Source organism: Haliotis rubra, unplaced genomic scaffold, assembly GCF_003918875.1.
Source record: "Haliotis rubra isolate DU_JTF1 unplaced genomic scaffold, ASM391887v1 Scf162, whole genome shotgun sequence".
Classification (NCBI taxonomy): Eukaryota; Metazoa; Mollusca; class Gastropoda; order Lepetellida; family Haliotidae; genus Haliotis; species Haliotis rubra.
Window position 1 is genome coordinate 691898 of NW_025765581.1, and position 27734 is coordinate 719631.

The 27734-nt window shown below is 39.4% G+C and overlaps 1 protein-coding gene across 1 annotated transcript; it reads left to right on the top strand.

Moving 5' to 3' along the window:
• Nucleotides 1-245: 245 nt before the first annotated feature.
• LOC124271658 (sodium-coupled monocarboxylate transporter 1-like) lies at nucleotides 246-27734 on the top strand. The gene is made up of 18 exons (XM_046706817.1): nucleotides 246-329; nucleotides 7241-7611; nucleotides 8073-8141; nucleotides 8841-8892; nucleotides 9541-9608; nucleotides 10092-10172; nucleotides 14484-14554; nucleotides 15615-15752; nucleotides 17045-17180; nucleotides 18648-18736; nucleotides 20078-20196; nucleotides 20627-20697; nucleotides 21182-21268; nucleotides 22487-22686; nucleotides 23941-24044; nucleotides 24760-24878; nucleotides 25975-26267; nucleotides 27472-27734. The coding sequence occupies exons 2-17, from the start codon at nucleotides 7246-7248 to the stop codon at nucleotides 26029-26031; spliced, it is 1827 nt and encodes a 608-aa protein (XP_046562773.1). The 5' UTR covers nucleotides 246-329; nucleotides 7241-7245; the 3' UTR covers nucleotides 26032-26267; nucleotides 27472-27734.

The window sequence follows — 27734 nt, forward strand, 5'->3', positions numbered from 1 at the left end:
GGTACAATGCATAACAGTTGAAACATTGTTGGGCAACGCATAACACTGCCACACAATACGAATATAAAACCGTTGTCAGATGTTGCATTGACTGATAGAATGTGTGACAGACACACCCATTCATATGTGTATTGTTTGGATATATACCCCTGCTGTGATCAGTTGAATAACGATATACAGCGCACGACTCTGTTCAGTGAACTCGTATAAATACCAGGCAGAAAATAATCAAACTGTTTCCGTGAAGCGAAGGCGGACATGGTGGTCTTCAGAGGCTGATGACGACACACACACCAAGATAAATACAGTTACAAAGCATTGACCTGATGGTGAGTTGTCAGAATATTGCTTTCTATATGAATAGGTAACATTTATCTTTCCACAGATAATACTTTTTCGTATATACATGTGTTTTGTTTCGAGACAAGTTAGTCCTTCACTCCTCAACTTGAAGTAAATAATCGAAAGGGTAGTTCATTTGTCAGTGGCGCCCATTGGCTCAGCAGAATCATGTCATATAGGAACGCCAAGGCATGGTATGGGTTCGAATCTCAGACTCTCGGTCATGTTTCCTGCTTCGTCGTCACCGTGACCATACATGTGGGTTTCATGACGCATGATGAATTTGTTGGTTTATTGTTTAACGCATCATTCACCAGTATTCTAACTATAACTTAGCGATCTGTAAATAATCGAATCTGGCTCAGACAATCCAGTGACTGACATCATGAGCATCGATCTACTCTTTTGGTATACAATGACATGCCTCAACCAAGTCAGCGAGCCTGACCACTGATCCCGTTAGTCGCCTCTTATGACAATCATGACACCAATTCTCAGAGAGAATGCCCAATCATCTATTTCTGATGTCGTTTTGACTTGTATTTGTTTAGCAGACGAATAAACACGAATAGAAGTCAAATACGCACCCAGTACTGCCAAGTAAACATGGTAAAATTCGTAGAAATCAACTGGAAATAACTATTGTGTTTGTAACAATAAAACACGTGTCACAATATATTCATTCTGGGTGTCGCCAAAGCTGTTGTGTTTAAACAAATGAGTGAGTGAGTTTAGTTTTACGCCGCTTTTGGCAATGTTCTAGCAATATCACGGCGGGGGACACCAGAAATGGGCTTAACACATTGTACCCACGTCGGGAATCGAACCCGGGTCTTCGGCGTGACGAGCGAACGCTTTAACCACTAGGCTTCCCAAAAAAACTAGGCTTAAACAAATGAATACAATTAGTATGTTTACCATCATAGGCGTTTCAAATCACTTCCCATAGGTTGTACGTACATGAATGTAAAATCTATGAAAAAATGAAGGGATTATGATAAAAAACATAACACAAATGTGACACTACGTTACCACTACTGTACGGAAACATGAATAACAGCTACCTATAAAAGTGATTAGAATGAATGCTTTGTGTTTTCATAGTGTAATAAAACCGAAAAGGGAGTGCAATATGCTTCCAGTCAAGACCATGGCAGTTTGCAAACCGCGAAAGTAATCTACGTTATGAAATCTACGTTACCACCTGATATGGAATCTCACAAAAAATTACTGGAAATAGAACATTTCGCTTCGTAGCATAGTCTGAGAACCCAGGCAAATAATTTAATAACCTACAACAGTTGCCACCTGTTGCTGTCACATGATCGCAGCACTTCAGTGACATTTCACGAAATTCAAATTTGGAAGGCAAACTTCATCTTTATTCGGGAAATTCTCTATGAAACAGGTAAGAATGTTTGTTAGTTTACTTCATTATAGTGATATAGTTTCACAATATTTCAAGAGAATTGGTGATCATGGGTTGCTGAAGATCGGTTTTAACTCAGATCTCACGGGCGAATTATGATGTCCAGAGTAAGATCACAAAGACCAGCAGGAAATTGTATAATAAACATAACTTTCCTGAAAGATCTGCGCTAGTCATAAAATTGCCACTGTTGTCATGGAGACATAAAGAAAAAGCCCTATTCCCTGTTTACTGAAAGATTCATGCATTCTAATACTATTCATATACTTCTTCCACGTCTCAAATATAATGTCACTATGTATACATGACATAATACGCTGGAACTCACCGCAAAGTGTTCACGGGGGTATTCATTTGTTGTCTTTTGCTAGTTTGTCGTCAACGCCTCGTCCAGCAGTATTCCTGCTGGAGATATTCGATTCTGGCTCAGACCATATCAATGTTTATGTGTTAATAATTTGGGGGGAGGGGGAGTTGGACCTATTTTTGTCACCACCTGTTCCCTTTAAAATAATTTTGTTTTCTGCTTTGTTAAAATGGTGAACGATCTTGAAAATATTTGGTGATGCCCATTTGGCGGTTTATAAGCTTTGCAAATATTGCAATCAGCTCAAATTATCGATACAGTTACGAACTCGATTTCGTTATATGATTTCTATTGGACTGTACATACACTTGTCAGTCACGCCAAATGTAACTTCAGAAAGAGTGGAAACTGGGCCTTTTTACATCAGTTAATTCCCTTGCTTTGGGAATATGATCATAAGGTAATATTTCTCATATTTTAGAGACAGGTAGTTGTTATACTCCACTTCATATGCTTTGTCAACATTTCCTTTTCGCAGACAACTTCATGGATGACAAATTCTTATTTATTGCATAGATCGACGTTTGGATGTAGATTTTTACACTGTTGTCTCGCTGACGTGAATACAACCAAATCATGAGAGGTATATAATATATATATATAATGAGAGGTTATGACAAACAGCTGATTAACATTAACAACCACATGTAATTGAACAATAACTGGAGAGATTGGGAGAGGCCACAAGGGGACTATAGAACAACAAATGAAACTGGTGATGTAGCCAATAAACAAGGGGGATTAAGTTGTAATAACAAGCTGATAGGGTGCTTTGGTAGAGTCTATAGTTTGATTAATTCGGCTTAACCCGATGGTATGTAGTATCATTGGTCTCTGTTGATCAAAGGCGCCGATTTCGATGGCTTCCAAAGGTTTTCATTTTATGAAGTCTTGATTCTTGGTTGATAGGATTTCGAATTTGTCAAACTTGATTTGAAGGGAAGGGTGATCTGAGAGGGCTGATTTGCCGTCTGCTTTGGCTGTTAGGTTTGATGTTCTGTTATACGGGTATCAACGGGACGGGAGGTTTCACCTTTATAGGAAACCCCCCGTCCCATTGATACCTGTCGATAAATGATAAATGATAATCGGGACTGGACCAGACAATCCAGTGATCTGCGCAATTGGGAACCGATGACATGTGTCAACCAAGTCAGCCAGCCTGATCACCCAATCCCGTTAGTCGCCTCTTACGACAAGCATGGGTTACTGAAGATCAATATTCTAACCCGGACCTTCACGGGTAGAGTCCACTGTAGGGTTCAGATGATATCATAGTGATGATACCAGGTAATCAAGGAAAGGTGAGCATACAATGTCCGACTGGCGGCATGCATCACGAAGACCGGCAATTTGGGGTCACTGGTACATTAAATTTGGAAATGTCATCCACATGTAGACCATAGAACGTTTTGAACGTTTACTGAGGACTTGAATGTTGTATTATCATGCTTGTTGTCATACAGTTTTGTGGATAGTCACGATTCACTCCAAACATGAATGTGTACACCTAAATATATAAATCAATTCTAAACCGGATCTTCACGGATCTGTAGAAAAGGGGAATGGACACGTTTTCAGGTATTAGACTCATGCCAAGAGGTACTTGTTTGCTGGTTTGATTTTTATTCCTCAGTCAACATACTGTCTCCATTTATGGAATTATGAACAGATTATGAAACAATTATTGCTTCCTTTTGGAAGTTTAATGTATTGTAAACTGTATTAGTTATATTGTATTACAATTTGTACAGTTGGATGGAACAGAATATGTATCTTCAGATTCTGCTTCATGGGTTTCAGTTGAAGCATGCCAGATCAACGTCATAGTAATTATGTTGTCACTGGTTGTTTCAGGATGGGGTGACAAATGTTATTCTAACCGTTAATACGATGCGACAGATTTGTTTTCTAGTAATTGGAAATGTTCGTCATCAAAACTCTTCATTCGATCATTGTTTATTATAGAAACCATGCATGAATTGTATGATTAATTGTCACGCATTAAAAATAACATACATACTTAAGTGAATAGAATGGTGTAATACGTTTATACAAGACTGATTACCCCGGGTAACCCAAAATAACATTCAATTATAATTTCTTATTACTTTCTATTTTTCTAATTTTGATATTTTCATCTCCCTGATGCTGAAATACATCAATTTAACGCAATGATCTTAAAGGGATATTCCGTGCTATACAGATTGTGTTCTCACATTTTGGGCTTCGATTAGTTATATATGTGTCCAGACTTGGTTTGAGGTACACCCCGATTACTGATACTGACTGACTGAGTTTGGTTTTTTACGCCGCTTTTAGCAATATTCCAGCAACATCACGGCGGGGAACACCAGAAATGGGCTTAATACATTGTACCCATGTGGGGAATCGAACCCGGGTGTTAGGCATGATGAGCGAACGCCTTAACCACTAGGCTAACACACACACACACACACATTACTGATAATTAGAGCTGTCAGTAATTAAGCAATTAACGCGTTTCACTCATCCTATACACTACCATTTAGAAACCGGTCAACTGTTACAGATGTTATCGTTTGGATTACACCTTCGTGGGGGTACCCGGTGGTGTGTGGTCCTGTGAATAGAGCCGAGGTCAATTCAGTTGAAGTTAAGCAAAGAGCGTCACAGAAAGTCCTTGGATGGGTGATCGTGTTTGAAGCCTGACTCCTCAGAGTTTTTAGGACTTCAGTCCTGCCCCACAACGAAGCACACGTGACACATTGGCAGCAATGCCAATGTACACATGATACGGGGCAAGCCAAAGTACGTGACCTGGACTACCAGTTGCCAGTGGTCTTGCTCGCTGACTGGGTTGACACATGTCATCGTATCCCAATTGCGTAGATCGATGCTCATGTTGTTGATCCCTGGATTGTCTGGTCCAGATACGATTATTTACAGACCGCCGCCATATAGCTGGAATATTGCTGAGTGCGGCGTAAAACTAAAATCACTCACTCACTCACGCTTTGGGAATATCATCACACGGTAATATTTCTCATCTTTTAGACACAGGTACGTTTTATATCATAGGCTTAGTCAACATTTCCTTTGTGGTAGTAGTTGAGGTGTATATGACCTTGGATCGACTTCTAAACACTCCTTTCACCTCTTAAACATAAGAAGGAATGTCATTACCACCATATTTGCACTACGGTGGAACTGCTTGATGACAGGGCTATGTCCAGTTTTGCCAGTTTCCATCAACAGAGAATAAAAGTTTAAAATATGTGATTACATATGTGAAGAATGTATAAAACGACCTCTACACACATCTAGTTTTGTGTTTAACACTACATAGTAAGAAATATCATCGTCACCATGTTCGCACTTCATAGGAACTGCTTGGTGAGAGCGTGGTATCCAGTAGGGATCGGTATTGCAGTGAATTTTCATATTGCGATATATTGCGATGCGAAAGCATATATTGTGATATGTATTGCAATATATTGCAAACATTTTTTTAAACAAAAAAATACCTATAATCGAGTTAATGCTTGATTTATAAAGCAAAAACTCAACAAAATCACTATACCTGATAAAGCTTTAATAAAAACTTTAATCATGACAAAATAAATAATATTTGGCACAAATGAAACAAGGAAAAGAACAATTTAACATCAACACAGTGGTTAATAGTTTGAACTAGTTTCTCCACTCTCAAAAAAGACCTGAGATTTTAGACAGCACCTTGACCTGGTCAGGACATATCAGAGATCACTGGTCATTAATGAGTAAACATTTAGAACATTCAGAACCAAAACATTGCGAAACACTTCAACAAAAATTAAGAACACAACTTCAAACCGAACTTAACTTGACTTCCGGTGCGAAAAACGGAAATATCCGAAGACTTCCTAGTGTTACGAAGTTTTCTGAATGCATGTCGAAATACCGGTTTTCGATCAGTGTATCGCAATACGTATCGATTTCATTTCTGAACCGGTAAATACCGGTAAACCGGTTATATTGCGCAGCCCTAGTATCCAGGTATGTCCATTGTCATCAGCAGAGAATACCATTAACATAGTTCACTATCCATCACCACCCTTCGTGGTGAACAAGCTTACAGGTCACATGCAACCAAAAAAAAAACATAATTAAAACACAATTATCACTTATTCATGACATATAATATACATTATGAAAAAACAAATAAACAAAATTATCAGCGTACAATCGCAAATCAAAAGTGCAATATTTAGTTCTTGGGTTTACTTCCCTCGAACGAAGCAGCCGGGATACAGAACCCAGTCAGAGTGGGTGGGCGTGCACTTAAGTGAAACGAAGTCTTTCATTGGCTGGTTCATTTGCCGATACACACTGCGTGTGTGTATAGAGATGCAGTGCAGCGCAGCGCAGCACAGCTGTTGAAACCACTTTCACCCCAGCTGGGGTGAATTTAGTGAATCGTTTGAACTCCGATTTCGCGGGGTTTATTTTCATCGCGTTATTATTCAACTTTATAAGTTGAATTTGCATTTTGATCACTTGTTACTGTAGGTCCATACCGAACGGCATCAGAATCTGCAAAGTTGTGTTTTATGTTGCATGTGACCTTTAAGTGAACACGCTACACGTTGCATTGGTTAGATCCTATCATTATTCGATTTTAGGAGCAAAAAAACATTCTAGTCACAGTCTTTATTTCATGTACTCCCAAGTGTTCCTAATGGAGAGGCAACAACATTTTGAAATTAATGGTTTCATGTTGTTTGTTTGTTGTTTTGGCCTCAGTACTTTTTTAGACCTTTTCTGCATTGACGTCTTTGGGATGCCGGAAAAGGACTCAATACATTGACGTCAGTAGTTCGTTAGTTCGTTCGTTAGACCGACGTCTTTTCTTTTTTCATTCATTCATACGGTTGACGTTATACGCATTTCGACTAAAATATACAGTTCGTTATAACCGTATTTCTTTATAACCGTTGTTCACTATATTTCACTCCTTAATCAGCATGGTCACCCGGCACAGTTATTGGGAAGGATTTAACTCTCGTTTTTCTTTGCTTATCCTTTCAACAATATTTCATTGATTCTATATAATTTATCATTGTATTTTTCTCGTTTTACAGCAGACATGAAAGCCATGAATCCTTCCGACACAGTGAAAAAGGTATCTCTCCATGTAGCCGACTTCGCAATTTTGGCCATCCTTTTGGCAGTGTCTCTGTCAATTGGCCTGTACTTTGGAATCAAGAACCGGAAACGACAGACAAGAGATGAATACCTTCTGGGAGGGAGACACATGAGTCCCGTCGCCGTGTCGTTGTCCATCTTTGCCACGTACATGTCGGCGGTGTCGTTGCTGGGCATCCCGGCTGAAGTGTACAGTTATGGCACCATTAATTTCCTAATAACCATTGGCATCACCCTGAGCTACGTCATGGGATACTTCACGGTGGTGCCCTTGTTCTATGAGTTGCATGTGACAAGCATCTACCAGGTACGATATTCTCTGTAATATTTAATTGGTTACGGTAAAGCGATGGCAGTGACCAATTCATGTCACTTGTGTACAGTGTTACAGTCAGTGAGTGAGTGAGTGAGTTTAGTTTTACGCCGCTTTTAGCAATATTCCAGCAATATCACGGCATGGGACACCTGAAATGGACTTCACACATTGTACCCATGTGGGGTTTCGAACTCGGGTCTTCGTCGTGACGAGCGTACACTTTAACCACCAGGCTACCCCACCGCCCCTTACAGTGCTACTACGGGACAATATTGTTACATTTCATATTTATCATCTAAATTATCACGAAGCTGATGACCTTGATGTTGTTGTTGTTTTTGTTGTTGTTGATGATGATGATGATGATGATGATTAAATCATATATAGGAAACTACACATCAACAGATTACATACACAAATCATACTTGAACCTTATGTTGATTTTTTTTCAGTACTTTGAAATGCGGTTCAAATCTTATGCAGTCCGTTTAATAGGAGTATTTCTGGGAATTCTAGTTCAGGTGAGAACGATTAACCATTGCTGAAGAAAATAATTTGAATACATCCAATTCAGTCAGATACATTGTTTAATTGTTCGGGTCATTCTTGAGTGTTGGATATATCCATAGGGGTTCGAATCAATGAAATGAAATTAAGTTAAACATAATTCATATGGTGAGCAGAAAGGTAAAATAATGATCTACAAGCTCGACACAAGTTGGTTGTGTGTGTGTGTGTGTGTGTGTGTGTGTGTGTGTGTGTGTGTGTGTGTGTGTGTGTGTGTGTGTGTGTGTGTGTGTGTGTGTGTGTGTGTGTGTGTGTGTGTGTGTGTGTGTGTGTGTGTGTGTGTGTGTGTGAGAAACGTTAGGTTTGATTGAATTACAGGTTATAATAGTCGGGCCGTCCGGTTTTCGATCAGGCTTTAGCATCGGAAGTGTCAACCCTTGTGTATTCCATAAAGAATTGTAGAAGTTTCTAAAATCTATATTTCTTCACTAATTTCGCTAAAATTGGGAAAATATAAGTTAATCATAACATATAAAAACAATTTATGATTGCAAAAGTCTAGATTTTTTTTTTTTAAAATATTGTCCATACAGGGATTCGAACTCATGTGGATATATCAATGAAATTCCACTGAAGGAACCGCGTTTTTGTTTCCCGTCACAAAGCGAAACAAACTGTTTTCAGCCTAACCATGTATAAATATATTGTTACAGATAGTGTACACAACGGTCACATTGTTGTCCCCAGCCTTCGCTATGCAAGCAGGTTTGTGTGTACGCAAGTAGGTTTGTACGTTCGCAAGTAGGTTTGTATGTACGCACATACGCAGTTAGGCAAGTAGATTTGTACATTCCCAAGGTTTGTACATATGCAAGTAAGTTTGTATGTACGCAAACAGCTTTATATGTACACTAGCCGGTTTTTAGATTTGTAATCACAGCTATGACATGATACGGTTTCAAGCATGTCGACTTTTTGTGAGGACGCATATTTTCAAACTTATTCTATTTGGAGAACTCCAACGAGGACGGGTAAAATGCTCCCAGACGAAAGATTCGCCAAATCAGGAAATTGACCACAAGCACGACACGGTAACTGCACGCAACTGTGCAAAGTTAATTGTGGCCATTTAGATAGCTGACCGAACCCTGCCCTTTCTGGATAATGTGACCATAACAACTGGCCATTTGAACGTTCCCTCCCACACACCTTGTTGATAGGTTAAACTGTGTCACAATACGTAAAGAAGCATAATAATTATCATAGGTTATATTTTAGGTGCCATTTTAAAGCCTAGATCGATGTAAAGGAAACTGTTATTTTCAATGTGTTCATCGTTAGAAAAATAAATATTACGTGTAAAAACAATATATCGGTCAGCTGATGGATTTATGTTTACATTCTATATTCCAGCTATTGGTCTCCCCCTTTGGGTATCAGCAGTGGTCATCGGTGGTATTGGCACCATATATACTGCTCTGGTGAGTGTCAGCATCTGGCGCTATTAGCAATACCCCCATTATCAGATCATCAACATTAGACATGTCCAATGTCTGTAAGGAACCGGCATTTCATATTCTTGAGGAAAGATTGGGATATTTTGGGTGTTTTAACACACTAGCTAAAAAGATCCAGTCAAGAATCCCAAAATCCACCCATCAGGTATTAGTTCGTTGGTCCCTAATGTTGTGTTATGTTATGATCTCTCGTCCTAAGATGAGGATGACAAATCATCACAGTCGCTGAGTCTCAACAGCCTACTCAGACTGGGCATCTATTCTAATCCGTAATGCCAATGACCTCTAAAGCAACTGAGAAAACTATCAACTGTCGGTAGGATGGTCCACCGTACAGCAGAAGGCCATACTGACCAGATAGTGTGGACACACAATTACAATGTTTCCAATACTGTCCTCAAGATCCAACAATGACGTTCTTCATGTGACTCTTCATCTCTCTTTCAGGGAGGCTTAAAGAGCGTTGTCTGGGCAGATGTTTTTCAAACAATAGTCATATATCTAGGTCTGATTGCAGTCTTCATTAAGGTAAATATAAAACGTGATACGCATGAGGTATGTTCTGTGGTTCTGGATATATGACCAATATATTTCCGACGTGTGAAATGCCACAATGCACGTGATTTTTCGGAACGTTTGGTATCAATTTGTACCATGTTTCAGCATTGAGTTTGTCGATGAGCTGGGTTTGACGCCCGTGTATTCGAGTTATATGACGGTGAGTCAGAAGACAGGCTTTGACGTTAGGCCACAACTTAAGCATTGGCAAAGTTGAATAATTCAGGCTTATATTGTGGATAACAACTTATTATGGATAGCATTTGTTACAAAGGGTAACACGAGTAATGTTACAACCAAAACATATTTTTCGATAATGTTATGATATATACTAATGAGTAACCTTATCAGTTTACGTTCTCACACCAATTCAGCTGGCATCTGGTTACTCTAGCATACACTTCCAAAATTACTCTAGGTTAGTCGAGGGTATACTACTACTCTACATACATACTTATCTTGCCGCAGAAATAAATGTCGTTTTCTGATTGGCTGAGCACTCTTCTATTATTTTCAATGTACCCGCTTACAAGCGAGTAACATTTTCTATGTACCCCCGCTGGGAATGCCGACTGGTACTTCGTAGTAGTAATTCTTTATCTCGAATAACATTGAATCTCGTATGATGTACGGAAATTACCGATGTTTTGCGAATGCAAATCGATGGAAGGGAGATAACTCTAAAAAAAATATTTTGTGGTATGGTACTCCATGCTATGATCCGATACCCGAGCGTCAAACAGTTCAAAATTACCATTGAGGTGATCGGTAAGATAAATACGTTTTTCACTGGTCCCTCGGGGCCCATGGGTTGATGTACCCTCGATGTTTGTTTGTGTTCCCTCTGCCCGAAGGGCGAGGGGAACATAAAGTAACATCGAGGGTACATCAGCCCGTGTCCACCTCAAGACCAGTGAACAACTTTTAATATCTACCAATACATTAATGCATCAACACATCAGCACATCAAAACATCAAATGATGTATATGAACTATTTCTCGCTCACATGTAAACGTAATTATAATAAATAGCGGAAACAATGTACACAAAATCACTCTAGCAATAACATATCTTCCAATAATCACTGTGCATTGTTTATTGTTCATTGGTCACTAGTCATTGTTCACCTGAGCCTCGGGGGCGGTGGGGTAGCCTAGTGGTTAAAGCGTTGGCTCGTCACGCCGAAGATCCGGGTTCGAATCCCCACATGGGTACATTGTGTGAAGCCCATTTCTGATGTCCCTCGCCGTGATGTTGCTGGAATATTGCTAAAAGAGGCGTAAAACCAAACTCAGTCAGTCAGTCACCTGAGCCTCACACAGATATTTGATATTAAGGTCCAGATGTCACACTTGGTCATCTGGTGGCCTAGGGTCAGGAGTCATAACATCAATGTCACTGCCCCAGGAGCCCACGTGGCTCTCCGGACACCAGTACTAACGTTCATCATTAGTCTACAAGTAACCATTCACCTTCATCGACTATTATATTCCCAGATTGGTACCCGCGTAGTTCTCCAATATACAGAAGAGCACAGGAGTATGCTCAGAACACACGGTCGTTCAACATACATCAAACACGCAGAATAACAATGATACACTCAGAATAACATACGTACAGTTATTCACATTCAAGTTCTAATCGGAATAACCAATCTCAATATGAAAAGTTAATGTTTATAATAGCTGTTTCAAATACAATGATAACTGCCAAAACACAACTAAATCAATGCCTTGTGTTAGATATTGATGATAAAATGTTTCTATTCAGGATGGATATGCACCAAAGCACATATACTCCAACATCGGTATACTATTCAGTCCAGAGGCTCAGATAAGCTGCGTATCCGGGTAAAATACGCATAGAAAATTTCCAATTACGCATTGAAAAATAATTGTTGCGTACCAATTACGCATTTAAACTGTTAGATACGCAAAGAGTTTAAAACAAATGCGTACGGAATATACTTATAAAAATCGCTTGCGTAATGAAAAAGACATCGATTGCTATCAAGTTGTACTGTTAGTATAGGACAAGTGTTGTACTGTCAGTATAGGATGACTGATTTTTTATGAAACCATTTCCCTTATATTTAAGTTGGTTTTGAGTAGGTATCACATAAGGCAGAACATACCTGCTTAGTAAACTTACTCAATGACACAATACTTAGGCGTGTAAAATGACTGAAATACGCACATATTTGAAAGCAGTGGGTAACGTAATGAAATACCCACTCAACATTCATAATACCCACTCCAAAAAAATACAGTGGGTACAGTACCCACATTAGCTAAATCTTATCTGGAGCTCTGAGTGACTATTCTGTTACTACATACCAATACACGTAACTACACAGATTATGCATACATGCCCGAATGTTCAATCTACGAGACAATAAGTATAGACAATACATGTATATCAAAGAGTGCAATGCAATCTTACATGCCCTTCACACCCTACAGTCTAGCCACATTCTAATACATACAGTCCAACGTATAAGCATACTTCTCACAAAGACAGGAGTCACCATCAGTCGACCTCCGAGACGCCACAAGGACACATCTTGTATTAGTAAAGGTCATATCGAATCCACTCTCAAGCCCATGGGGATATATGTTGATAAAAGCTCACAAAACTGAATATTGAAGAGGCTACACACCCCACAGAGATTAGAATAACATAGAACCTTGATATCTGCTCTGCAAGAAAGATTGCCCATACCAATATCGGTCATGGGGAAATAACTTCCGTGGATTTTGGTTTTGAAATCCAGTCGCCTACATAGACTTGTGTGTCTACCAACCCAGCGTGTATTTCATTGTGCTTTAATCATATCATCAACCACAAAGGACAACTTGTTTTTCCTGATTGATATAGGCGGATCCAGTGTGTGTGTGTGTGTGTGTGCGTGCGTGCGTGCGTGCGTGCGTGCTTATGTGCGCGTGTGTATCCGCCCCTGATGGTCATTGTTACCATATCTCTTCGAAATTACACACTTCCCAGTCACTATACCTTGTACTCTTTTTGCTGCTCTCCTGTTGATCTCATTGACTTTGGAGCATTGATTTCTTTCAACGAAGGAAGAGGAAACATATAGTTCTGAAACGCCGATGTAAAGGGAAAAAGTTGTTATCCATAAAAAGTGTCAAGCTTCAAGCTATAAATGTCCTGGGCAGGGGATGTTTACAAAAAGGTTTCATACATCATATTATATTTTCAAGATGATTTAAAGTTATGCATGTATTTATTCATTCATTCACTCATTTAAAGTCTACATTTGATCACCACCACACTGGTTTCAGACAATGTTATTCACCACCACACTGGTTTCAGACAATGTTCACCACCACACTGGTTTCAGACAATGTTATTCACCACCACACTGGTTTCAGACAATGTTATTCACCACTACACTGGTTTCAGACAATGTTATTCACCACCACACTGGTTTCAGACAATGTTCACCACCACACTGGTTTCAGACAATGTTATTCACCACCATACTGGTTTCAGACAATATTATTCACCACCACACTGGTTTCAGACAATGTGATTCACCACCACACTGGTTTCAGACAATGTTATTCACCACCCCACTGGTTTCAGACAATGTTAATCACCACCACACTGGTTTCAGACAATGTTATTCACCACCACACTGGTTTCAGACAATGTTATTCACCACCCCACTGGTTTCAGACAATGTTATTAACCACCAAACTGGTTTCAGACAATGTTATTCACCACCACACTGGTTTCAGACAACCACACTGGTTTCATTGTTATTCACCACACTGGTTTCAGACAATGTTATTCACCACCACACTGGTTTCAGACAATGTTATTCACCACCACACTGGTTTCAGACAATGTTATTCACCACCACACTGGTTTCAGACAATGTTATTCACCACCACACTGGTTTCAGACAATATTATTCACCACCACACTGGTTTCAGACAATGTTATTCACCACCACACTGGTTTCATACAATGTGATTCACCACCACACTGGTTTCAGACAATGTTATTCACCACTACACTGGTTTCAGACAATGTTATTCACCACCACACTGGTTTCAGACAATGTTATTCACCACCACACTGGTTTCAGACAATGTGATTCACCACCCCACTGGTTTCAGACAATATTATTCACCACCACACTGGTTTCAGACAATGTTATTCACCACCAACAACAACTAAAAAGTTGCAACACTCAACTCGCTATAACCTCCCGATTGTTTTATGACAATGTCGAGCGTGGTTCTACGTTTCAGGGAATTGTAGATATCGGGAATCCCTCCAAGATACTGGAGCTGAATAACATTGGAGGCCGAGTGCAGTTTGAGTGAGTACTATTAAGGCTTATATACCCTGGAGAGGACCCAGACAGCATATGATAATATTCAGGTATACCTTATGGTTGAATGTAAACTTAATGCACACACAGATTGATAATATATATGCCATTCAGCCTGAGGTCACATCATCTGTCAGCGTTCAAAGCAAATGTAAAGACCTACTTCTTCTGAAAGGCATTCGATGTTCCTCAATAGGGACCCACTGCCAGTCCCTCGCTCAGTATAGCGCTTTTGTGTGGTTCTACAAAATGCTAGCGCTCTACAAATATTTGTATAGACAGACAGACAGATAGATAGATAGATAGATAGATATTATGCTTTAAATGTAAACTTAATTAACATACATATTGGGTGTTATAATATACAGTGTACCTTATGCTTTGCACGTCAACGTAATGCAAATACTAATTGTATATGTAATGCTCTCATTATACTATATAAGCACTAATATCCCGTACTATAATATTTGTGTATATCCAGATATGTTAAGAAATAACATTGTTATTTTTTCCTATATTGTTTGTTGTTCAACGCCACACACAACAACATCGAAGACATGCTACGGCAATGAACTAGTCCGGATAGGATAATCTAGTGCTTGATATCATGAGCATGAATCCAAGAATTAGGTTACGATGACACCATCAATCTTGAAACCATGCTTGTCGCAAGAGGCGACTAACGGGATCGGGTGACCAGGCTCGCTGACGTGGTTGACACATGTCATCGGTTCCCAATTGCGCAGATCGATGGTCATGCTGTTGATCACTGGATAATCTGGTCCAGAGTCGATTCTTTACAGAGGGCCGCCATATAGCTGGAATATTGCTGACTGCGGCGTAAAACTAATCTCACTCACTCACTCTTGAAACCAAACCTAATCACTCGATCAGTTATAGGACTTTTAGGATAAAAGCCTGTTGTCCCCCAATCATCTTGCAACACATATACTGATGTCATGTAATTAGATGTCAGTTAATTAGATAATTTCTAAATTAATTAATTAAATTAATTGTTTTATGTGATGTTTTTTAAAATATTTTTCAGAACGAGTGCGGATCCACGTATCAGCTACACGGTATGGAGCGTGACTCTTGGCAGTGCCTTTTCTTTCTTCTCATACACCTTTGGCCAGGCCACAATACAGAGAACAGGTGCCGTTGCAAGTCTCAGAAAGGCAAAGCTGTAAGTATTAAACTTTGAGAGGACTGAGAATGCAATGGGAATATGTACGGATCCATTTATCCGCTGTACACGTCTTCTCGTTTGCTTCTAACACCACAGTCAACTTCATGAAGATGGCCTAGAAAATTTAGAATCGAGTCCTTATCAAACAGTGATTGAATAATGACAGATGTGGACAGGGATCATTATCATCTTTCATCTCCCAAAAAGACACTTCGTCAAGTGATGGCTTGGAGTACCTTCAAACAAGACCATACCTCTTTGTGTTAATTGTCTAAAAGTCAACCTATCAAAAATGCTAGAATCTGTACTTTCCCGAGAAAATGTAATCTCAAATGTAACATATATTACATTGGACATTTTCTAAATGGCAATGTGTGTTTATCTCTGCGTTTCTATGATAGTAATTAAGGTAGAATGCTTTCTGGTGTCAATATTTTTGTAGTATACACAAAGAACTTAGTTAAGCAGGATTGAATGAGCCCCGATCTTAACCCTTTTGAGCATATCTGGGACATGAATGGTCGCCGTGTGCAACAAAGGGATCCTCCTGTACAGAACCTTGCCCAGTTGGAAGCTGTTTTACAAGAGGAATGGCGTAAACCGCCCCTTCGGAGTATCAGGAGGCTGACAGGGGGTATGAGGAGGAAAGTGCTGGCTGTCATACAGTCATATGGAGATTACACACGGTATGGACCTTGAATCGTGTGAGACACGCACAATGACATAAATTCAAATTAAACATTCCAGGTCCATACTTGTACAGACATGGTTTTGTATGAAAATCAGTGGTGTTTTTATAATGAGCAATTATCATAATAAAATCAACATGGATTCCATCAAAGGATCATACGGGTCAGAAAAACCCCACGACAAGGTTCATGTACGTGTTGAAAACATATCATTGCAAAAATACAGGGGCTGCTTAATTACGTTCTTTGTGTATATGTTCTTTGTAGTCGTTCGTTACTTACTTACATGACAGGCCCGTGAAGATCCGGGGTAGAATTGGTCTTCAGCAACCCACGCTTGCCACAAAAGGCGACTATGCTTGTCGTAAGAGGCGACTAACGGGATCGGGTGGTCAGGCTCGCTGACTTGGTTGACACATGTCATCGGTTCCCAATTGCGCATATCGAAGCTCATGCTGTTGATCACTGGATTGTCTGGTCCAGACTCGATTATTTACAGACCGCCGCCATATAGCTGGAATATTGCTGAGTGCGGCGTAAAACTAAACTCACTCACTCACTCACTTACATGACCAGGTACTGAATTCATTTCTCCCACAGCGCCTATCTGATGAACATTCCAATGCTGGTGCCGTTCTTCATGATCTTGAACTTTACAGGCATGTTGATCTACGCATACTTTCATTCCATTCATTGTGATCCAATGGAAGCTGGCTTTATATCCAACGAAAACCAGGTGAGTTGGAAATACCTATCTATATATTTAATGTTGAAAAATCAGATTAAGACATCGAATTTGTTGGGATTAAATCGATGTGTAATCGTGGACAAAGACTACCGTTTCTGATTCATGTTGCTGATGAGTGGACAATGTTCAGTCAAACACTGTTGTGGCGAAGTTGAAGGGACTTAGGTGAATACTCGAGTTATAGGAAGTTCGACACAACCGAAACTATATGGATACAGACAGGTTACGAAGGGACCATGTTTTTACTTTGAAACAACCCTAAGATCGGCACATCAAAGTTCGACACAACGATGGTAACTGTTTCTTTGGCCAGGGGTCATGCCAGCTCATTGAGATACCATTCCACAGTTTGACGGTTTGGTTAATGTTTAACACTCCATTCAGCAATAGTGCAGCCACATGACGTCAATAATACACACTATCTCCTCAGTGACACGAACCCGTGAAGATCTGGGTTAGAATTAATCTTCAGTCACCCATGTTTGTCGTAAGAGGTGACTAACAAAATCGGGTAGTCAGACTCGCTGAATTTGTTTACACATTTCATCGTATCCCAACTGCGTAGATGATGCTTATGCTGCTGATCACTAGAATCTGGTCCAGACTCGATTATTTACAGACCGCTGCCATATTGGTGGAATATTGCTGAGTGCGGCGTAAAACTAAACTCACTCACTATTAACAACCTCTGTACTTCTTTGATAGACATTTACAGCTTGAAGTTGGAATAATCCAGTATGAATGATTGCCACTTTTTATGGATAACAACGTTTTCCATTGACATGGACATTTCAGAACTACGCCTTTCCCATCCTTATAGGTAGAATATAGGTAGAATATGGCTGAATGTGGCGTTAAACTAAACTCACTCACTCACATGACGTCGGTCTTTCATCAATTGAGTTTTTACCAGGCAACCCAGTGGTCCCCCACTGACATACGATGACCTTTTTCGTCAACCAAGTCAGGGAGCCTGACCACTTACAACGATAAGTATAAATGGCTGGAGACCAATATATCTACCCGGCATCTTACTGGGTCTTTAAATCCATTTCATCCGGGTATTGGCAGACAAACAACCAGTACCGTATTTTAGCGTTATTTGTTTTAATCCACAGCTGGATAATTGCTGCACCGCAAAGCTATATTCAGTCATTGATTCTGAAAAACACCGACCTTCCGTACTGCTGTTTGTGTGTTTGTTTGTTTTCCGCTATATTCCAGGTACACAACAACGGTATGTAAATAAACCAGTGGTTGATATAATGAGCCTCGATAAGGATACCATGACAACCGTGGGTCACCCAATGCGAGAAACATGGGTTGCTCAAGGCCAATTCTAACCAGGATCGTCTAAGACCACAGATCCGGCCTCTACTTGTAGGGAACTGTAAGCAACATTCACCAAAATCCTTTCGTTCTATTTTACTGTGATTGTTCCTTATATATTCTCAGATAGTTCCTTACTACGTTTTTCACATCTTGAGCTCAGTGCCTGGACTGTCCGGGTTGTACGTCGCCACTCTCTTCAGTGGAAGCTTGAGGTACTTCAAATAATTATCTCTGGAATAAAAAATAATAATTGCAGTCAAACACCGTTGGCCGAAGTTTATTGGACCTACGTAAATACTTCGAGTTATCCGAGGTTCGACGCAACCGAAAAATAAATCGATGAAGAAAGTTTTAGTTTTAGTTTTACGCCACTTTTAGCAATATTCCAGCAATATCACGGCGAGGGGCACTAAAGTGACTGAATGGATGTGTTGAGAGAAATCACCAACACAACTATAACAATCCTCGCAGATGCAATGGATGGACGTTATGTAATTATTCATTCTTGCAGCTTCATTTTACACAAGGCACAACATGTGTGAATACAACTAGGCATTCATTCAAAGAAACCAAATGTCCTGTTATATGAACTTGTTGTAGGCATGGCTGCAGGGTACACAACATTATAAGTTGTTCACTGGTCTCGAGGGGGACACATGGGCTGATGTACCCTCGATGTTTCTTTATGTTCCCCTCGCCCTTTGGGCTCAGGGAACATAAACAAACATCGTGGGTACATCAACCCATGGGCCCCGAGGGACCAGTGAAAAACGTATTTATCTTACCAAACAACTCAATGGTAATTTTGAACTGTTTGACGCTCGGGTATCGGATCATAGTATGGAGTACCAGACAACAAGACAAGAAAAAACAATTTAGAGTTATCTCCCTTCCATCGATTTGCATTCGCAAAACATCGGTAATTTCCGTACATCATACGTGATTCAATGTTATTCGAGATAAAGAATTACTACTACGAAGTACCAAATGTGTTCGGCATTCCCAGCATGGTACATAGAAAATGTTACTCGCTTGTAAGCGGGGTACATTGAAAATAATAGAAGAGCGCTCAGACAATCAGAAAACGACATGTATGTGTGAGGCAAGATAAGTGTGGATACAACTAGTATAGCCATTAATTCAAAGAACACAAATTTCTTGCCATCTGAACTTATGTCTCTATGGGTGGAGGAAATGGGGAAATCCAATGCAGATTTGACACTTATGAGCATAAAATAAAATAAATATGTGATATAAAGAGTTGTTGTGAAGACCAGCCCATAAGGAGGGGTGTTGGGGTAGCATGCCGGTTAAAGCGTTAAGGGTTACGTCAAAGACACGGGTTCGATTCCCCACGTGGGTACAATGTGTGAAGCCCATTTCTGGTGTCCCCTGGAATATTGCTAAAAGCGGTGTAAAACTATACTCACTCACCTGCCTGAAAGAGTTACATACTGTCATAATACTAATACAGGTATTACCATGTTGTCGTTGCACCTTGTCAAAACAAGGCAGCTTCAGTCGTAATGCTGTTGTGATTATTACGTTACCAGCACTGCATCTTCGTTGATCAACGCCCTGTCTGCAAACACCGTAGAGGACCTTCTGAAGTACCCTATCAGCAGGTTCAACATAACAGAGGCAAAGGCAACCATCATTGCTAAATTATCAGGTGAGGCAACAGCGGATTTCATGTGTCCAATTCTTGTAGATCCTGTTCTTTCATTGAGGATATTAAAATTGATTTTCGTCCTGTTGTAAAGTGTTGCTGTAGAGGGGCATTGGGCAGATCCACTGCAATTAACTCAAGGTCCTCATCATCTCTCATTATCATCTCCTTTTTGTCTAGTTTAAAACTGATAGCTGGCTTTCTTTCTATCAAACAATCTGGTAGAAAAAGAGACACTATCTAAGTTTCATACGAGGTATTGATGACAAGGTGTAAAGCTGAGCTTGGTATAGGAAACGATAAGTCTTCTTCCACATATCTGTTCGATCGTGACGTACATTGATGGACTATGATGTGGACTATGAAGTTTGGAAGATTGTAAAGTTTGTTGATCCTGAAAGTTCTGCATAGGATCTTGTTCCTTTGCCTTCAGGTTTCTTTTACGGAGCTTTAACGGTAGGCCTGGTTTATGCTGCCAAGTCCTTCCCTGGAACTGTTGTCAGGGTATGGGCATATTGTTTTCTTTAAATCTGAGATATCAGCATTTTGTTCTCTTTTTGTCTGTTAAAACACATGTAGTAATCTAAGACCTGGGCATATTGTTCTATCTTTTGTCTGTTAAAACACCTATATTTATCAATCTAAGACATGGGCATATTGTTCTCCATTTTGCCTGTTAAAACACACATATTTACGTAAGAAATTGGCATACTGTTCTCTCATTTGTCTGTTAAAACACACATAGTTACCTAAGATATGGGCATTTTGTTATCTCTTTTTGTCTGTTTTAAAAACACATATATTAACCTAAGATATGTACATATAGTTCTCTCATTTGTCTGTTAAAACACATATACTAACCTAAGATATAGGCATTTTTGTTTTCGAAAGAACACTTTAACACGAAAGAATTTTCGACACCAATATAGTGGCAATACACTGAATAGCCATCCAGCAGTTGTATGTTCATCTCACGCTTCTGTTTCAGACGGTCATTTCTGTCGTGGGAGCCTGTGGAGGTCCTGTAACTGGGATGTTCTGCCTCGGTGCTAGCGTTCCATGGGCAAACAAATATGTACGCTGAGGTCATTTTAACCACATTATGTTATTACATCCTTTTGACAAACACAAAAGGAATAAAATTGGGAAGTGTTCACATGGCACGTCAAAGGTCAAAACTGGTGATTCCGAACCGATTCTAGGCATTTTTATAATGTATGCAGTTTTTTGAGGACACATAGTCAACTTTACCAAACGGCTGGGGCAAGGTGCATAGCTGTGTCTCCTATGGTTAGGTTTGAATTTCAGTTTTACTGTGATTATGATTTTGGGTTTGTCTGTACCATACACGTGCTTCTGATGACGTTATTGACGTGGAAGGTCTGTATCACTTACGTCTTCCCTACCGCATAGCATTGACACTATGTGATGTGACTGAAATATTGTTTAAAGCGACGTCAAACCAACATGACGAAGCTCACGTATATATTTAGAAATATAACCAATAACACTGTAAAACACACATAAGCCACTGTAAGGACATTTGCCTGTTCCATGTGATTCAACGTCCGCTGTTGACAAAAGTGCTCTTTTCATATCATCGTTCTCAGAAATATTGTAGCTTTAAGTAGTGGTGTTCCGATTAATTGAAATAATCGAAGATTGGTCGAAGTGACCAAACGACCAAGCAATCGATCACATTTTCTCATAATCGAACACAAACGATTTTGGAACTGCTGTTTTAGTGTGTAAAAACACTTGACGATGGAACATATCTTCGAAGTTGTCAGGGCCTGAAAACTTGTTTAATTCTTAGAAAACTCACTTCACTAACTGAAAAGTCATGACTGAATATTTCTTGTCGACTCCAGAAAGTTTATGTTCATGATATATTACTCATCACTTTAAAGTAGCAAGTTGCATCATGTTATACATATCTACAATATTGAGTGAGTTATCATTTAACGTCACATCGGCAATATTTATATCTACAATAACAACCTTGGTAGGAAAATGTGAAAAATGACGCTAACCAATTCTTTTCGATGATTGTTCGTTGGTAATGAAGCAATCATCAATTCTGAGATTTCAACCAATTCCCAACACTAGCTTTAAGACGGTGTCCTGTAATATTCGAGTCTGGGACAGTGCTTGATCAGTCCATCCCATCACGTTCCTCTTACGAGCATGGGTTACTGTAAACCAATTCTAACCTAGACCTTCTAGGGGACTAATAAATGTAAATTTGGGGGGTGAGCTACATCCATTTCCTACCAACGTTCGTTCTCCCCAGGGCGCCCTGGCTGGAGGACTAGGTGCACTGACATTCAACCTATGGCTGACTATAGGAAGCCAGCTGTATGGGACACCGACTCATCATCTTCCTCCTGCACCATCAGACAAATGTGATACAACTGTTTTTCTTAATTCAACTCATCCTGTCTACAATAGGACATCAAGTGTGATGGAAGAGCACGTTCTGCATGGAGCAAGGTTAGTATCACGTATCACGATGATTCAATTAGAGTACAACAAAGAGAATATATGGATAGACACAGATTCATACTCCGATGCAATTAGAGTGTACAACAAATAGAATATATGAATAAGCATACCCAGATTCATACCCCGATGCAATTAGAGTACAACAAATAGAATATATGGATAGACACAGATTCATACTCCGATGCAATTAGAGTACAACAAATAGAATATATGAATAGACATAACCAGATTCATACCCCGATGCAATTAGAGTACAACAAATAGAATATATGAATAAGCATACCCAGATTCATACCCCGATGCAATTAGAGTACAACAAATAGAATATATGAATAGACATAACCAGATTCATACCCCGATGCAATTAGTGTAATAGAATGTATGGATAGACACAGATTCATACTCTGATGCAATTAGAGTACAGCAAATAGAATATATGAATAAGACATACCCAGATTCATACCCAGATGCAATTAGTGTACAACAAATAGAATATATGGATAGACATACAGATTCATACTCAGATGCAATTAGTGTACAACAAATAGAATATATGAATAAGCATACCCAGATTCATACCCAGATGCAATTAGAGTACAACAAATAGAATATATGAATAAGCATACCCAGATTCATACCCAGATGCAATTAGAGTACAACAAATAGAATATATGAATAAGCATACCCAGATTCATAGTGTACCAGATGCAATTAGTGTACAACAAAATAGAATATATGGATAGACACAGATTCATAGCCCGATGCAATTAGTGTACAACAAATAGAATATATGAATAAGCATACCCAGATTCATACCCCGATGCAATTAGAGTACAACAAATAGAATATATGAATAAGCATACCCAGATTCATACCCCGATGCAATTAGAGTACAACAAATAGAATATATGAATAGACATAACCAGATTCATACCCCGATGCAATTAGTGTAATAGAATGTATGGATAGACACAGATTCATACTCTGATGCAATTAGAGTACAGCAAATAGAATATATGAATAAGCATACCCAGATTCATACCCAGATGCAATTAGTGTACAACAAATAGAATATATGGATAGACACAGATTCATACTCCGATGCAATTAGAGTACAACAAATAGAATATATGAATAGACATAACCAGATTCATACCCAGATGCAATTAGTGTACAACAAATAGAATATATGAATAGGCATACCCACATTAATATCACACATTTGTGTATGCTCTTTTACAGTTCTTCTCCACCATCGTCGATTTACGACATCTCACACTACTGGTATGGAGTGTTCGCGATGTTCATTGTAATGGTTTTGGGTTCAGTTGTCAGTTATTTCACAGGTAATAACCTTTTATCTTATCTATCGTATTTGGCATATCCTTTCTACTTTAAATTCCCAGGTACATCCTGTCAAGTCAAGTAAATGGTCGTTTTGATCACAAATAAGTGCCATTACTAAGCAGTCCCGTATGACATTAGCTGTTTTTGCTCAAGCATTAACCATTGCTTAAAGCTTGTGACATGACTTCAAACCTCATATGCCTCCAGTATCCCTGCCAGGAGTTATTCTGTTATATGATTGTGTATTAAAGGTAACGGTCACTTTGAAAGAGCAAGGCGTCAAAGCCGTTGGTACGCATTACACATTGCAATTTCAAACTTGGCATACATAATCCCTACCGCGGGTGTTGAAATTTACAACTTTGAATATAGGGGCAGAACTGCATCGATCTTGTATACAATGTGAATCTCATTATAGATTTATCATTTTCCGTCGCCAAGTCCTTATCCCCCAAATTCTGAGGAAAATATGTTTCATTGTCTTCTCCATCTCATCTCCGATCACTCCATTAAAGGAAATAAAAGTTTCAACAAGACATTTCGTTAGACGCCAATGTATAATTCCTGATGAAATATACACACTGTAGTTCACCCCGATATATATTACTGTAGTTCTCTCCGATGCAATCACATATAAAGAGAAGTGTCTTCATTCCGGTCTGGGGAGGTTGTATCAAGGGTTTGATTGGCTGTACCATTATGTTGTTTGCCTAGGGTCTCTTGATTCCGGCACGAACGACCCCAAGCTAATGTTCCCGTTCGCACGCCGTCTGTGGCGGATGAATAGCACTTCGATCAACAACGATGGATCCATGAGCATCAGGCTGGCGAAGGTTGGGCCGCTTTTACTTTCGTTACAATAGTGTTCAGAGGTAGGCAATCGTCAGCACACTAAGTCAGCCGTGTGTAAGTCGCGATGGCTGAGTGGGTTAGATGGCTGACTTTGTGTGCTGGTGAGGAGGTGCCTGAATCTGAGAGTGTGGGTTCGGATGGGAATATGTACTAGAATATGTACTTTACTGAGAAGGTGCAATCTTAAATATCTCATGTCTTACCTTCGCGACGTTATTCCATTATTCCAGCAGTGTCTCAGTGAGGTATGTCAGGACTTGTGAGGAAATCCAAAGTAACGCAGGTCGTGTACCCCTTTGAGGAACAAAGGGGTACTCATGTTCCCAACCCACGATTAATTCTAGCGTGCCCATTGGGAGTAGTTGTTGTTGGTTTGTTGTTTAACGCCGTCGCATTCAGCAATATCCAAGCTATATGGCGGCGGTTTGTAATCGAGTCTGGACCGGATAATCCAGTGATCAACAGCATGAGGATACGATGACATGTCAACCAAGTCAGCGAGCCTGACCACCCAATCCCGTTAGTCACCTCTTACGACAAGCATGGGTTGCTAAAGACCAAATCTAACCCGGATCGTCACGGGTCCCATTCGAAGCAGTTCTGTAGAGTGAATAATGACGCCTGAATAGTATAGCCTTCAACTTCATGGATAATAACTTCTTGTTTATTGCATAGAGATGTTTCAGTGTGCATTCAGTGTGCACTGTTTTCAAGCTAAAACTGACTACAACCAAGTGGTGAGAAGTATATACATAACATGTTGTGACAAACGTGAAATTAACAATAACATCAGCATGTAATTAAATACATAATACATAACTAGATGGGGTCAGGTCGGGAGTAAGAACAACAGATAGCACGGGCCATGAAGGCAATGATCAATAAATTGTTATCCATAAAGTCGTATGCTTTATTATTGACTCGCCGAGTTTCAGAATGTCGATCAAACAATTTTGGGACACCTAAGTCGGCTGGGCCACCCCCTAGAACTTCTGAATATGAAAGATAGTACTGTTTGTATGGTAAATGATATTCGAGAATGCTTCAGCTTGAACGATGTCATCATTGTCATTGCAGGAACACCCGGAGGACTTCAAAATAATGGACGCAAAAGAACGAGATTTAATGCTCTGAAACTTACAGAATCTTTCCAAACGTTTCCTGGTGATCATTTACAAACTTTCCATTCAACACAACTTCAAAAGTAGACGTTAAACTACAAGACGTTCAACTGCAAGAGCAGACGTTTAACACAACTACAAGAGAAGATATTAAACACAACTACAAGAGAAGATATTAAACACAACTACGAGAGAAGACGTTCAGCACAACTACAAGAGAAGATGTTAAACACAACTACAAGAGAAGACGTTCATTCTACAAGAGAGATGTTAAAAACACAAAAGAAGATGTTTGATTAATTACTACAAGCAAATGATCTTACGTGGATGTTTTCCAGCACAACTACAAGTTGTCAAATACAAGAGATGATGGAGCTGTAAAGCTGAGACACAACTACCAGACAGTAACTGATGCCAAACACGATGTTCCCTACTACAAGAATCAGTGACACAATAATATCTGGTTCGCGGGCAACAGGGACATTTGTCCGAAGATGATGGCAAGCCCCCTCACCTATTCTGTACAAACATTCACTGTTAGAAGAAAAACAACCCCTGATAGTTGGTGTTTAAACATCAAAACATCTATACCAATCTGACCTGCTATTTGTTTTAAATGTACAAGAGTACCTAATGTTCCTGAATCTTTATAATAGCTAAGTGGCATAGATAATACCGAATTTATATACATTTCATAATCAACGGGGATTTTGGAGATTCCACATATTTATAGCTACAGCTATATATACTGAACAACAAAAGAAACGCAAGTCTGGCTCTTTATCAAGTCTTTGAATAGAAGACAACTAAAATTATGTCTAATCATTTATTCTATAGAAAACAAACACATCACTTTTAACAGCTAAAAGTTACTGTTGACATTGAATTACAATAGGGTTCAAATTGATCACAGTCCGTCAACACCCTACAAGGTTGCTGATGACGTTGAGCAAGTCGTGTAATGGTAGTAAGATGACAGCCCAATTGTTCCAGCTACAGCGATGTCAAGACACAACTACAAATGAAGATATTAAACCTCCCACATGAGATGCTCAGTCGTTTAGTCACAACTAGGAGACCGTTTGTGTGGCGTGTACACCTCCTAGCGTCAATACAACTGAACTGTGTTTCACGGCACAGAAGATTTCAAGCACACAAACCATTATAAAGGATATTCAACACAAATACAGAGATGTTAAATGCATGGAAGATTTTCATCCAGAACCGCCGATGCACGTGCTAACATTTACATGGGAAATTTAAAATCACAACTGTTGGTCTGAGAAGATGTTCAACACAACTGTTTCATTCCAGTATGGACGTCAAACACAACTACAAGAGACATCATCACAACTATGGGATGTTAAACGTACACTTTTACACATAAACATATGAACGCTTACTTCCTTCAATGATTTAATTTTTTCTGAAACTTGCATTTCTTTTGCAAGAGAAGATGTTAAACACAACTACAAGAGAAGATGTTAAACACAACTACAAGATAAGACGTTCAACACAACTACAAGAGAAGATGTTAAACACAACTACAAGATAAGACGTTCAGCACAACTACAAGAGAAGATATCAAACACAACTACAAGAGAAGATGTTCAAACACAACTACAAGAGAAGATGTTAAACACAAACTGCAAGAGAATACGTTCATTCCAACTACAAAAGAAGATGTTTATTAAATTACCGCAAGAAATGATCTTA

Coding starts and splice junctions, on each gene's coding strand:
- LOC124271658 (XM_046706817.1), top strand. CDS start 7,246: ATGAAAGCCATGAATCCTTCCGACACAGTGAAAAAGGTATCTCTCCAT. Junction 10,173..14,483: donor TGATTGCAGTCTTCATTAAG/GTAAATATAAAA, acceptor TCTACGTTTCAG/GGAATTGTAGATATCGGGAA. Junction 21,269..22,486: donor TTCCATGGGCAAACAAATAT/GTACGCTGAGGT, acceptor CGTTCTCCCCAG/GGCGCCCTGGCTGGAGGACT.